At 47.1% G+C, this 13,950-nt stretch overlaps 2 protein-coding genes and 1 long non-coding RNA gene across 11 annotated transcripts; all 3 read left to right on the top strand.

Moving 5' to 3' along the window:
• The first annotated feature begins 1,262 nt into the window (after positions 1 to 1,262).
• Positions 1,263 to 6,318, top strand: LOC136532341 (EH domain-containing protein 1-like). Its single transcript, XM_066524949.1, has 17 exons — positions 1,263 to 1,458; positions 1,552 to 1,631; positions 1,735 to 1,803; positions 1,920 to 1,977; positions 2,075 to 2,127; positions 2,223 to 2,265; positions 2,375 to 2,436; positions 2,713 to 2,832; positions 2,961 to 3,063; positions 3,176 to 3,225; positions 3,686 to 3,814; positions 3,889 to 4,140; positions 4,251 to 4,330; positions 4,697 to 4,823; positions 4,906 to 5,049; positions 5,218 to 6,063; positions 6,182 to 6,318. Exons 1-16 carry the CDS (start codon positions 1,371 to 1,373, stop codon positions 5,401 to 5,403), a joined length of 1,644 nt encoding a protein of 547 aa, XP_066381046.1. The 5' UTR covers positions 1,263 to 1,370; the 3' UTR covers positions 5,404 to 6,063; positions 6,182 to 6,318.
• Positions 6,319 to 6,597: 279 nt separating this feature from the next.
• On the top strand, positions 6,598 to 7,756 carry LOC136532342 (ethylene-responsive transcription factor 3-like). Its single transcript, XM_066524950.1, has one exon. It carries the CDS (start codon positions 6,736 to 6,738, stop codon positions 7,336 to 7,338), a length of 603 nt encoding a protein of 200 aa, XP_066381047.1. The 5' UTR covers positions 6,598 to 6,735; the 3' UTR covers positions 7,339 to 7,756.
• Positions 7,757 to 8,629: 873 nt separating this feature from the next.
• LOC136532343 (uncharacterized) lies at positions 8,630 to 12,682 on the top strand. Of its 9 annotated transcripts, none has more exons than XR_010778227.1 (9): positions 8,630 to 8,899; positions 9,446 to 9,550; positions 11,091 to 11,146; positions 11,259 to 11,359; positions 11,439 to 11,494; positions 11,581 to 11,644; positions 11,804 to 11,904; positions 11,989 to 12,069; positions 12,336 to 12,676. It is a non-coding gene; the product is annotated as an uncharacterized lncRNA (long non-coding RNA). The 9 variants fall into 9 exon arrangements; XR_010778226.1 differs by having other exon boundaries at positions 8,630 to 8,933; positions 12,336 to 12,675; XR_010778223.1 differs by having other exon boundaries at positions 8,630 to 8,981; positions 12,336 to 12,675.
• The last annotated feature ends 1,268 nt before the right edge of the window (positions 12,683 to 13,950 follow it).

The following is a 13,950-nucleotide window of genomic DNA, read 5'->3' as shown; positions in this document are numbered from 1 at the left end:
TACAACATACGCAGTTTATTTTCCTTGCTTTGTTTGTTATCTCACATGGATCAACCTAATATGATCAATCCTTTTTGTTAATGCTCTAACCAATTATTTTATAAAGGAGATGTGTATTGCCCCAGTTCCATATATCTAAAAAAGAAATATGCAGTTTTTTGGTAACCGAGCTGAGGAATATTCATATGGTGATAGGATCTGGCCCTCTGGTGGAGGCAATACACTTGTGTGGCCATTCCTGCCAAGTAAGAGCTGAGGAATATTCATATGGTGATAGGATCAGCCCTTGTTTCCCCCTTCTTTTCTGCACTAACGCTCTCTTCATTTTATGTTTCTTAATATTTTTATTGTATTATACTGCAGGGCACATCATTTTCAGTAAGACAAACATATATTGAGCACAGGAAGATGTCAAAATCTTTAGTTTTGTAGAAAGATGAGTTAATATTTTAGAAAACTTTGTATTATGAGATATGTTGTATCATTAATAATCGACAACTGTTTGGATTGGTAAATGCTTTGGCATCCCATTGTGAAGTATCTTTTCTTTTAATCAATCTAGTTATGCAAGAGAAGTGAAATCGGTGTGTTTTCAAGTGAATGTTATCAATTATCAATAACCGAGTGAGACTCGATGGAGGAGCAAAGTGGCTGCGGCTGACGCTTGTTATATTTGGCAAGGCAAAGTAATGTATTAGTTTCAGTGGGACAATTGTTCTTTCTGGCAGGATGGACTTACTATATATTGATCAATGTTTGGTCCTATTCCTGGCGTGTTATTTATTTGATCAAAGCTGCTGGTGTTTTCAACCTCGACACAGATTGTCGGTAGGATTTCTTTGATCACGCTAATATGTTGAAACCGAAGTACGAAACCAACGTATGATGTTATTTTACATTAGCTTAACCCAGCCAAATATATAATTTCATAAATATTTTCGGTTCCCGTCGTATCACGGAAAGGTCTATATAGTAGAGTTTGTGAGTCTGCGGTGCCGTGCTCTTAGTAACTGTTAATTTCATAAACTTTGTTTTTTAGATTAAATGTCAGTTTAATGTCTTACTATATTATTATCTTAACGTACGATCCGTGTGTTTTTAGTACAAAAATTTAGTCATCCTATAGCAACACGCTGCCTAGTTTAAATAAAAAAATAAAAGAAATCTCGGGGGAGCGTCTCCGTGAAGTGGGGTCTTCCGTTTCAAAATGCCACCCCGTCCAACGCAAACGAGAGGGAAAGCCGAAGCGAGTGCGAGGCGGCCCGTCAGGCTCCTCCTGTCTCTCTCATCTGTGCTGCTGCAGTTGCTCCTGCTCATCTCTGCGGCGGCGGCGGCCTAGCACCTGGGCGGGGCGGCGAGAGGGGACGGAGATGGAGATCGCGCGAGCGGCTGCTGGCGTCGCCTGCTCCAAGGAGCACCAGAGGATCTACGCCGAGTGGTTCGCCGTCGCCGACCCAGGTAAGGCGCTCCTGCCCCTCCTCGTTCCCAGGCCGCCACCAAAAATCCGCGAGGTTTGATGCTTAATGCTCCGGCGTGGGGGCTCTGTTGCAGATGGCGACGGCCGCGTCACGGGCGCCGACGCCACCAGCTTCTTCGGCATGTCCGCGCTCTCACGCGCCGATCTCAAGCAGGTGAGCACGGGGCCGCTGGTCTCCTCCTGTTCCTCTCCTGGCATGGCTGATACCGTTGACGAATGGCTTATGATATTTCCCTGTTTGGGATTTGCCTGCGAAGGTATGGGCGATCGCGGACTCCAAGCGGCAGGGGTACCTCGGATTCGCCGAGTTCGTCACAGCAATGCAGGTTCGTCCCCTCATATCCATTAGTGATACTCACAGCGTGTGCATCTGATAATGAATGTTGAGGTTGCACTGCTGGGTTGTGGACTAATGGTCTAACCCGATATATGCAAACTGCAGCTCGTGTCTCTGGCCCAAGCAGGGAACGAAATCACACAGGACAGTCTGAAACGTGAAGGTAGTTGGCTGTGAACTGAACTTGACTTTCCTTTTCCCTTCTGTGAGTTCATTTGGACGTGGATGTTGAGCTCGATTGTTTATGGTGGTTCGTGCAGACCTGAACACCTTGGATCCGCCTGTGATGGAAGGTGTCGATGAGCTACTAGCTGTAAGTCTGAAATCTTCAGATTCTGTGTCATTCAAATGAATTTGCCCCTTTGAACACGATACATTATTGCGATGTTATGCTGGATTTTTCTTCAGAGATCCAAGGCTGTTGTGAAGAGAGTTCACCCAGATGGCAATGGTAACCAATATGTTTAACCCTAGTTATAATCATGTGGCTGTGCACAAAAAAAAGTTATAATCATGTGGCTGAATCATCTTTGACCTATATGGCTATATCTGCTCTTCAGGCACCCTTCAGGTCCAAGCACCTTCCATATATCACTGGTTTGGTTCAAAAGCAGCACAGAAGGTATTAGATTAACTTGTTGAATTTGAAATCTCGTTCAAGATCTGTGGCTGGTGCTTTCAATATGCTTTTCATTACAGCACAAACTATTTTGCCTGATATGTCGAGCATTGTGGTTTAGCATCTTGTCGGGGAGGGCATGAGCTTTATTGAAAAGATTTAAGCCATCCCCATTGTAATCAAACTATTCTCTCTTAATACAAAAATGCGCAAATCTTTTGCGTGATCGAGAAAAAAAAAGCAATTGGCTGATTTTGCGTTTTATCTGGCATTCTGCAGGTACAGATGCCTCTGACTGCTGTTACCTCTGTAATTGATGGCTTGAAAAGACTATATGTCGAAAAACTGAAGCCATTGGAAGTCACCTACAGATACAATGATTTTGCTTCCCCATTATTGGTAAATAGTTCCATTCACAGTTTTGTTTTGTTTGAAGTATCGGTCTTATTGTTCTGAAGTTCTTTGATGCTCATTGTGCTCTTCTGTCATTATTTACATGTCACTCCATTGCTTCTATCATTTTCCAGACAAACAGTGATTTTGATGCAAAGCCAATGGTTATGCTCTTGGGTCAGTATTCAACAGGGAAAACAACATTCATTAAGCATCTGCTGAAGACAAGCTACCCAGGTTTGATGCTTCATCTTATAAAACAGATTTGATTATCGGCCTTAATGGCCATTTTGTTTTCAATTGTCTCTGATTGCATTAAAATTTGACTTTTTGTCCGTTTCAATTTCAGGATCTCACGTCGGACCAGAGCCAACCACTGATAGATTCGTAGTTGTCATGGTAACTGTTGGCATGAATACTGTATTTGCATACAAAATGAATATGGGATCTCACTGATGGCCAATACTGTAGCATGTGTCCTGAGAATGTTTTCCATATATATATTGGCTAAACCAATGTTGTTGGTCCTTGCTATTATGATATCATTGCAACAACTTCTATTGTCCCTATGCACTATGGTAGCCATTATCATGAACTGGTGATTGCTGAAAATAAACTCTAATATTGAAAAAAATAGAATCATTGTTGTGTTATTTTTTCAACACTTTAAAGCTTCCTTTAAACCATACTGCATGCCCATGGGATATTTCTTCATTCATTTCAGTTGTTCAAAACAAAACTTTGTTGCTGGCCTTTTACAAATCTTATCAGTCTGCATTACCTGCTGGCTGGCCCTGTCAGTGTATACCTTCTTTTTTTTTTCTAATTATCCCTCAATTTAATTTTGTTTTCACTTCAGTCAGGATTTGATGGAAGGACCATTCCTGGCAATACTATTGCTGTTCAAGCCGACATGCCATTCACTGGTCTTACAACATTTGGGGGAGCATTTCTGTCAAAGTTTGAGTGCTCTCAGATGCCGCATCCGGTAAGCTTTAGTTTGATACCAGTACATGTAGAGTGCATTCATTTAGAAACTGAAACCTCCTTTGTTTCTTGAAGTTGCTAGAGCATATCACCTTTGTGGACACTCCTGGTGTTCTCTCTGGGGAAAAGCAACGGACCCAACGTAGCTATGATTTCACTGGTGTAACCTCATGGTTTGCTGCTAAGTGTGACCTTATTCTTCTTCTGTTTGACCCTCACAAGCTTGATATAAGTGATGAGTTCAAACGTGTCATTTCATCCTTACGTGGTCATGATGACAAAATACGCGTAGTGTTGAACAAGGCTGACCAAGTTGACACACAGCAGGTACAGTTTTTTCTTGCAATCAATTTGTATGGCCTGTTATGCTTATGCTTTATTTTGTTTGTTAAAAAAAATATAGTATGATGGATATTTTTTCCCCTTCTATACTACAGCTTATGAGAGTGTACGGTGCATTGATGTGGTCTCTTGGGAAAGTGCTAAATACTCCTGAGGTTGTGCGTGTGTATATCGGGTAATTTCTTATGCCTGTTATTTGTTACATTTTTCTGTAGCTCGTCTGATGCAGGCGATGTGTTCGGGGCAGTTTTTATATCTTTCTTACCACTCTTAGCTTCTTACTGCAATACTCTCAAATGCTGTATTTCTGTTGATATCAATGGGAATGGGGATATCCTTGTTTCAAAAAAATAACTTTTAAGAAATGGAGGTGTTACAAGACTTGTACAATAAGTTAAAAAATGCATGTTGTTGGAGGTTCAAAATTCAAACTAAAATATATATTTAATTTGCATGGGGTTGTTCAATAAAGTATAAAACTAAATGAGTTTTTTTTATTTTTGCATTAACTGGATTGTCATTTTGAACCTAATATTTACAGGTCATTTAATGATAAGCCAGTGAATGATTCAGCTGTTGGACCAATTGGAAAAGACTTGTTTGAGAGGGAGCAAGATGACCTCCTCTGTGACCTGAAAGACATTCCTAAGAAGGCTTGTGATCGACGGGTAAGTTGAAATGTTGAGTCATTTGTCAGAATTCCTCCTTTCTGTACTGGTTTTTCGAAATGAACAGCACCGTTTCTTGCAGGTCAATGAGTTTGTTAAGCGTGCTCGAGCTGCCAAGATCCATGCTTACATAATTGTCCATCTGAAGAAGGAGATGCCTGCAATGATGGGAAAAGCTAAGGCCCAACAACGACTCATAGACAACTTAGAGGAGGAGTTTGCAAAGGTACAGAGAACTTGACTGCCCGAATGTTATGTCCGGGTTTAATTTCAACAGAAGATTTATGACTAACCTTAATTTGCTCCCATCCAAATCCAAACTTACTGTCATTTTTCTTCTCTCTTTTGCACAACATCCCTCTGCTTGACTGATGCTCGTGATCCGGTGGAACAGGTCCAGAGGGAATACCATCTCCCCGCCGGAGACTTCCCCGACGTGGAGCACTTCAAACAAGTGCTGGGTGGGTACAGCATCGACAAGTTCGAGAAGCTGAAGCCCAAGATGGTGCAGGCGGTGGACGACATGCTCGCTCACGACATCCCGGAGCTCCTCAAGAGCTTCAGGAACCCGTACGAGTGAACTGACCTGACCTGACCTGCCCTCTCGTCGGTTGTAAGATTACCTTAGCTGTCACCTCTGATGATGGCGGAGGGGACGTCCTGGGAGATGTAGACGGTCACGGGTCACTACTCACTAGCTGTCCGCAGCTGTGCCAAAAACGAGCCACAGCGCGTTGCCTGTTAGTTTCAGCGTCAGTGCTCTGTCGTGGTTGCCGCACGCCGGCACGCGAAGGAGCTGTGGTACCGTTACCGTTTCGCTCTGATACATTTTCCCTTCGTGATGAGATAAAGAGTTGCAGGCGGCAAAGCGATACGGTGTGCAATGATAACTTGCGACCATGTGATGTTGCTGGTCCTGGGCGGCACACGATGCGTGACGCACCAGCGCCGCACCGCTGCCTGCTCTGCCCTGTGGCGTCCCAGCTAGCCGCGTTTTGCGTACGAGTGCGGGGCAAATCGTTTGGACCTGGATGGACGGTGTCTGGCTGACTCCACACACATGATAATGGGCTCGCCCATGAAGTGGGACCGTGTGTCGTCCCTCTCCCTTGGTGGCCTCTGCCTATAGATCCTCTAAATATTGTTTTTTTTCAGAAATCCTACTAGATGAGCTGGGTCTTCCCTATGGATTCCACGCATTCCGAAACGTCAAAGAGCATGGATGTTAGACAGGTAAACGGTGAGTATTTTTATCTTTAATTACCGCACTGGCTTGGCTTTGCAAGTGGAAAAAGTGGAGCCATCCCAATTCAGCTCCCGTTGGCTTGCACTAAACTGATGGTGTCCACTGTCCACAGCCACAGCAGGCAGGCGGCACAGTTGCGCCAATATGCCGCCCCCGCGCTAGTGGCACCGCGGCTACCAGCACGACACGCTCGGGCGCACCCAGGCCAAGCCGGCAAGCGTCGCATCGCAAAAATCCGGCGCGCCCAACAACGCCACACCACTGGCGGGAGAGGCGAGCACATCACCACGCAGCGGGGCGATGCCGATGCGAATGCGATGCGGTGGCGAGGATTGAGGAGGAGGCGCAGGCGCGGCAGGCAGAGGCAGCCGACCCACCCCCGGGACGTGGACGTGGTGACGCCTGACGCGGTCGTGGGAAATCAACCCAACGGACCGACGCGGCGCCCGGGTCGTGGCGGGCCCGGCGCGTCAGCCTCCGCGGGGCCGTGCCGACCAAACAGGCGCAGGAGCAGCCGCGGGAGGAAAGGGAAGGCCACTCGGGGGCCGGGCCAAGCCAAACGCGGAGTCGCCGAGGAGGAGGACAAGGCACAACAAGCCGCACGAGAAGGCAGGCAGGCAGGGCAGGGCTGGGCAGAGAGGAAGGAAGAGGAGGAGGCGAGGAGGGATGCGGCGGGCGAGGCCGCCGCCGGTCCCGGTCCCAGTCCCGACAGCGCCGGGGGACGTGGGGGGGCCGGAGGTGAAGTACCGCGGGGTGAGGCGGCGGCCGTCGGGGCGGTACGCGGCCGAGATCCGGGACCCGGCCAGGAAGACCCCGATCTGGCTCGGCACCTTCGACTCGGCCGAGGCCGCGGCCCGCGCCTACGACGCCGCCGCCAGGACCATCCGCGGCGCCGCCGCGCGGACCAACTTCCCCTCCGCCTCCGTCTCCGCCGCGGTGCCGCCGCCGCCGCTCCCCGCAACCGTCACCTCCTCCGCCGCCGCGGCGGGGGCGGCGACGTCTAGCCAGAGCAGCACCGTCGAGTCCTGGAGCGGCGGCGGCGCGCCCGCCGGGATCCTCCGCGCCGCAGCTGCCCCGGCCGCCGAGGAGGACTGCCGCAGCTACTGTGGCTCCTCATCGTCGGTTCTCTGCGAGGACGGCGCGTCGGGCCCGGGCTGCGGCGACGAGGCCGCCGCGCCGCCGCCGGCCCCGCTGCCGTTCGATCTGAACGTGCCGGACCCGGCGGCCGACGAGATGGACTGGCGCTGCGACACGCTACTGCACCTCTAGCCGCCGCCGCGAACCAACCACGAGCACTCCCCCGAACTGGTACTACAGGATCGTCGTGCTGCTCGCTTCGTGTGGCTGATGATGATCCGGCGGAGCAATGCGTACCCGCCCAACAAGTGCTATCGTGCTATTCTATCTCTCTCCATAGAAATTGATAATTTTTTTTTTTGCCACTGCTTCTTTAGTCTCCTTTTTTTTACCACTGCCATGATTCGGTAATACTACTTTTGTGATGATGTGAATAACTCATCATGTAATCCGTGGAGGGGAACCTGTTCTTGCAAACCTTCCTGCTTCCTGCTGTGTTATCTGTAGCAGCATGATGTATGTGAGTATGTGACCACGGCCTCTTCTTGTCTTGCTGTAATTCTCTCAAGATAATGGAATTAAGAGAAATTTTACAGACACCTTTGCTTCTGTTTATCGGCAGCTCCTGGCTGTTGCTTTGATTGTGTAATTGTGCGTGCCCTGTCCTTCATGAGCAGAGCTGCAGATGTTTTGAAGTGAAGCGCAGCCAGAGACATAACAACTTCGTTATGCTTATGTATGCCCCCTATCCAGGAATCAGGATTGCCATCTTCAGTCCAAAACCAGCTGAAAGCATCTGATCTGATCTTGCTAGTCCGCATTGCAGCACTCTTCAGAGGTCAGAGCAGCCAGAAAACCATTCAGATCAGCGGCTGCATCCTGCACAATTACTGCCCTACAGACATTGAAACAGAGTAATGAAGGTTACACGGTCGGTTGAGAAGAAGAAATGCATCTTAGTGCTCCAAAACCTGAGCCAGTCTAATCTCTTATTATCAAAGCAGGGAGCTTTGGCCAGCAACCAGGCCATCCACGTCGCCCGAAATTCCTCCAGCCGTCCGATCTAGCGGTCGAAGGCCCAGATCGCTCGAAGCAGATCCTGTTGCTTTGGCCGCGAAGCCAGTTTGGTTTGGCCGCCTCCTGGCGTATCCACGTCGCTTCAGATTCGCGTGGCCGTCGGATCTCTCATCGTGTGGGTATCGTGTCCTGAAGCGGATTTCGCGTGGCGCGGCTCCTCCAGCTTTCTGTTGGCAAAGTCGCTCTCCCTCAACTTCGCTTCGGAATCAGCGTGCTCAAATATATTCGGCCCTTCCGCTTCTCATCTCCAGATTCTTCCCCTTTCTTTCCCACCCGCCTCTGCCGTCCCTCGCTCGCGCTCCGCCTCCGCACTGCGCCGCCGCCGCCCGGGCCTCCTCTCGCCTGCGCATCCACCGGAGGGTCCTGTCCTACGGCGGATCCGGCCGTCGTTAGCTCACATTGCTGCGACCATGGAGCTCTCCTTTCCTCCCTCGTCCTTGTTTCTCGGGTTACAAAAACCCTAGCTGCGTCGCATCAGTACGCCCCCTGCTTAGCGCTTCACCTCCGACTGAGCCACCTTGCATTGGAGTCTTCGCGTCGCCTCTGTACGGCGGGGGGCTCCCGCTGGTCCTCCAAGGGCGGCGGCCTTGCTGGGCCCTCGTCGTGCTGCCTCCGGTCTTCTCAGGGCGGCAACTGCTTCAGTGGCGTTTCTGCGCTTGCTTCACCATCCTTGACGGTCCGCCTCAAATCCCGCCCGTGTTCCTCGGCCCGTACGACCTGCTCCGCTCGATCCACAGTTTCCATTCTTCTATTTCCTGGTCAGTTTCGTACAAACGTCCCTGTGTTGCCCCGTAAGGACTCATAAGGTTTACTGATCTGGTGCCACCCATTCTGTTAACAGATCTAGCGCTGATTCGTACAGCAACACCTCAGCTATATATTGACGCTATATGTTCTTACCACATGCTATATGTTCGTTGCAAATAGCTACATTGTCTTTGTCACATGTCTTCCTATTGTTGTGTTTGAACCATTGCTCCGGTTGCTTGCACTGTCTCATATGCTCAAACCCACCGTGTGTATGCTATTGATTTGGGTCCGTGTATTTTTTAAAGTGTTTCGGGGTTTAGGGTTTAAGCTTACGCTTGTCCTATGGATGCGTCGGTTTTAGGTCGTCCGTTATCAACCATACTGTGCTTTGTTTGTTGTTTCGGTATCTCTGTTGTAGTGTGCACTGCTCCATTTGTTTAGATTTTTACTCTGTGTTCCTACAAATCTACAGCCGAGCCTCCTGCTGCTGGTGCCTGATTTCTGAATTGCTTTGGTGCTGTTGCCGTGCCATCTAAATTGTACACTGGCGCCACATTTCAAACTTTTTGTTAAACAGGTCACGTCCCTCTTTTTTTGTCCCAATGGTTACCACTCTATTACTCTTATGTACAGTTCGCATTAGCTTTGTACCTGTTCTTTTGTTACATATTTTCCTCCAGTCATCTAACGTGTTCTTTTTGTTCCCTTGTCTTTTGCCTCTTAACAAAAAGGGGGCAGGGGAAAAAAAACAAAAACAAAAAAAACAGAAAAAAAAGATTTCCCCCTCTGTGTGTCTTCTTTCCCCCTGGCTTAATACTTTCCGGGCGGCCACAGAAAACCTCCGCCAGATATATGAAAATCCTCAAGCATACAAATGCTGAATGATACATCTATCACCTCAAAATCTTACCTTTATCTGTGTACATTCTTCGATTTACCTACAGATATAAGTTGTCCTTCACTGCTGAGGATGATACAGCCCAAGCAAGTTTTTTGGGTCATGATGATACTGCTCGACAGATCGTCCAAATTGCGCGGCGTTGATAAACCCTTTTAAGACCTCAAATGCTTTTCGTAAACCGCTGCCTGATGTTATTTCAAAAACTTTCACTCTTGATATTGGACTAACCAGTGAGTCATACTGTTCCATCGCATCCCCAACATACTTTGTTAAATCCATCCTATACCACCCAGATCTACATCGGCCTCCACGACAGCCTAGCCTTATTCAGTCACACAACCAACCTCCACTGATCACACCATCCATATGTTATATAGCAGGACCTTCACATAGTGCACCTCCACATGAGATAGAGCGAATGGATGCTGCCGCTTTACAGCATCGTAGTTCACACGTGTGTTTACTCCGTCTTTCATTTGTTCAGTTTCATCTAAATCTTATTCCCCCTTCGTTTTATTCACTACATGTATGAACTTGGCTGCATAATCTTCTATGATGAAGTATGATTGAGTTATTGATTTAACTTGGTTTAAGCTCATTAAAATGGTTAAAAATATTTAGATATTCCCTTTAAAATGCATAATGAAGTAATGAACTGTACCTACTTTTAAAACCTGCACCAAAGTGGGCAATCATAGCACTGCCTTCTACAAGTAATTTAGACAAACAAATAAACAATAGAAGTAATCATTCCTATATTCCTTATGTTAGCTCCGGTGAACTCCACTGCAGTCCCAGTTCGGGACAGAAGTGCACGAAACACTCATGAAGCAAATAGCCCTTACCTCACTTAAAGCAACTCCAACAGCTTTGCTATTCTGGTTGTGGACACTATTTTACAATTTGCATAGCAAAAACTAGGCTCCAACAGTTGTGCTAGCTAACTTTGTAAAATAGGAATACCTTGTATTTACTGCATATATGACAACCTCTGAGTCATGGATACTTATACATGCTTAGTGTATGAATATTAAGGGGAAAAAAATTTAGTAGAGCATGTGACCAATTTGGGGATTTCACTATGGTTCGCTTATGCCATCTTATTCTTATGATTCATTAGTTGTGATTCTAGTCTGGATGCATGAAAAATATGCTCATTTAATACCTACTCTTTATTTTCCCTTTGATTCACACACTTCCCCATTTGTGTGGACAGCCATCTGCACCATATTTACAACCTCCTGACACAACATTATAAGAGGCACCTACCAGGTAAGTAACCATGGCAGCTAGCTAATGTTCTTATGTTCGTGACTAAATGTACTTATCCTTCCACATCTAACAAAAGTGACATCGGTGTGCTCCTGTATTTTACAAAAAAAAGACATCAGCATTATGAACCTGGTGGTGTCCCTGTGCAAAACCCTGCTGTAGATACCCAGGGAAGTATTAACCGTTGTCAGCACAAGTGCTCTTAACATTTCGGTGCGCCCACCTTATTTGTATCATTTATATTTATTTGTGTTTCACTATACTAACATACATCTTCATCCTGCTATCGTAGACACCACCTCCGAGTATTACTCTCGAACAAACACCCCAAAAGGACATTGTCGTTGAGTAAGTCAACCTCTGATCAAATCTAAATGTCCTCCATGCTTTTATGTAGGCCTTCATAACATATTTATACACTTTTGAATTTATAGCTTCTTCCCAGAGAAGCAATATGTCCAAAGGTCCCTCTTCCACAGTGCAGCAACAGATGAAGAGGTTAGTAGCCGCTGCGGCGTAAATTTTCCCTTTTTAATTTTCGTTCTCATAGTATCTGCAAATTTGGTGCTCCCACGATATATCAGATAATTCTGTGTTATTTCCATATATGCAGTTCAAGTCCTGAACTAATGTACATGTTCAAATTTCCTATGTCAGGTGCATACCAAAACACCGGCTGAAGCATCTAACACAAACCTGGTTCACTGTGATGGTCCAAGTGAGAATGCAGAACCACCATTACAGAACCAAGCGAAAAAGTAAGCACACGGACATCGCGCTTACATATATACATAGATTTCTAGGCTGTCTAGGTCTCCTGATATATGTCCTAAACAATGCAGGCCAAGACTTGGGAGTTTCAAACCTGAAACAAAGACCGCCAATTGCAAAGCTCAGTAACTACATATCTACTTTTGCAACAGGTCAGCACATACACATACCGTTATAAATACACTCTGACTATACCTGTTATCACATAAACATTTTCCCATGTGCCCTCAAATTCCTCTTTTCAATAGTGATTGTTCTTATCTCATATTATCCCGCACACACCGCTCAGAAAAAATGTAGTTTCTGACAACTGACAACTGATATATAATACAGACACAGACTTATGTCAGAATTTAGCCTCCCATTCACGTTATAAATCTATTTCCATAACAAACCCAACTTTTGCCTCTCCAAGCAGGTACTCCCGCTGAACAAAGTGTCTGCTGCATCATTTTACGACGTACACAGCACTATGCTCCATACATTTAGCATGAATGGTTATCCCAGACCATGTGGACTCTATTAGCCTGTACAAAGACCAGCACGATCCTGATCAACAATTCTGTTGTATCATGTACCAATGAACCTCCTCTTAGGCCTCTTGTTTGTGTATTATATAGGCCATGTACTCTAAACTGTATTACTTTAGCTACAAGTAAAACAAGTAGTACCATCAGTACCATGTGTAATATAAATATGCATAAACTCTTTGAAAACATCAGCATGTGTAATATAAATATGTGTAGGCGCGCGATGGCGCGCTCCATTCACTAGTTAGTAGTATAATGTAAGAGAATCTGGAAAGGAAAGTTCATCTCCGTCTAGCGTCTAGGGCTGGGCCTGGGGACAAACGTTGCCATCAGACGAGCCTGTGCCTGTGCGCTGCGGATCGGGATTGCGATTGGGGTGATGGCAATTGCCAATTGGCATGGCTGTCGGAGACGGAGAGCAGCAGCCTATGGCCGGCCTATGCCTATGCGCTGCTCGGCTGCCGCAGTGGTGTGGTGCCCCGGCCGGCTGCTCGAAAAGCAGTGGCAGCGATTGGATGGATCAGCAAAAATCTCCTCCACTCCAACGGTTCGGATCGTTTGGAGTCGACGAGTCGTGCAGGTGTTGCACGTTTCTGTTGGTCGTGACGGTGGCTCCTGGCTCGACGTGAGTCGAAGAGGTGAATTTCCCAACCGTCGAATGCTTGCTTGCTATGGGCCCTTGACTTCTCCACCAGCAGCTCGATCGATAGTCTGAAACTTGGCTAAAACTGATTGGTCGTTGTGAGAGAGAAACACTGTAGCGGCTGAAATTGGGCTGTGAGGAGGAGCAGCCGGCTGAAACTGGCTAGCAGCGAACGCACCCATAAGGATCCGATCCGATCCGGACGTGGAGCCAGGAGGCCCTTCCGACTACCACGCCTGGTGTCTCGTGCTCGCGGTAGGCTGTCCTTTGCCTAGCCCAATTGGTTCCACATGGGCAGAGCCTGAGCGGGTGACCAGAGCGGGAGAGGGGCGACTGCTTCCGGCCCACGACCACGCGCCTGCCTCTGGGATCCCTCTAGGCCGGGCTGGTGGCTAACCCCCCAACACGGGCCGGGCCTCGTCACGCACCGCACGCTCACTCTACAGCTGGATAACTTGCCCCTCTCAAGTCTCAATCTCAACTCTCAAAAGTTGTCTAAATTATTATCTACTCCTAGCTAATTATTAGAAGAGGCTGTTTCGACCCATCTCTAGTCGGTGGTTAGATAGTTGTTTTGTATATATGAACAATATATTAGCGGCATATCTTTACTAACTAATGAACTAATTGTTAACACCTTTGCTAATAATTAACATGTCTATTAGTAGGTCTATTTGGATCATTGTCTGCTAATTTTAGCTGCTAACTATTAACACTATGAATCTAAGTATGTCCCTTTCTCTACAAGATAAACTCACTTTTTAACTTTTTGAACCGCGACAGGCTAACTTGCCCCCCTCAACTCTCGAAACTAGGCCTTATTTAGTTCCTCGCCCTAGAATTGCACAGATTGCTACTAA

This window comes from Miscanthus floridulus, unplaced genomic scaffold (genome assembly GCF_019320115.1).
Source record: "Miscanthus floridulus cultivar M001 unplaced genomic scaffold, ASM1932011v1 fs_585_1_2, whole genome shotgun sequence".
NCBI classification, from domain to species: Eukaryota; Viridiplantae; Streptophyta; class Magnoliopsida; order Poales; family Poaceae; genus Miscanthus; species Miscanthus floridulus.
Note: the sequence above shows the minus strand (reverse complement) of the source record. Positions and strands in the feature narration are given on the sequence as shown.

Coding starts and splice junctions, on each gene's coding strand:
- LOC136532341 (XM_066524949.1), top strand. CDS start 1,371: ATGGAGATCGCGCGAGCGGCTGCTGGCGTCGCCTGCTCCAAGGAGCAC. Junction 1,459..1,551: donor GTTCGCCGTCGCCGACCCAG/GTAAGGCGCTCC, acceptor GCTCTGTTGCAG/ATGGCGACGGCCGCGTCACG. Junction 3,226..3,685: donor ATAGATTCGTAGTTGTCATG/GTAACTGTTGGC, acceptor TTTTCACTTCAG/TCAGGATTTGATGGAAGGAC.
- LOC136532342 (XM_066524950.1), top strand. CDS start 6,736: ATGCGGCGGGCGAGGCCGCCGCCGGTCCCGGTCCCAGTCCCGACAGCG.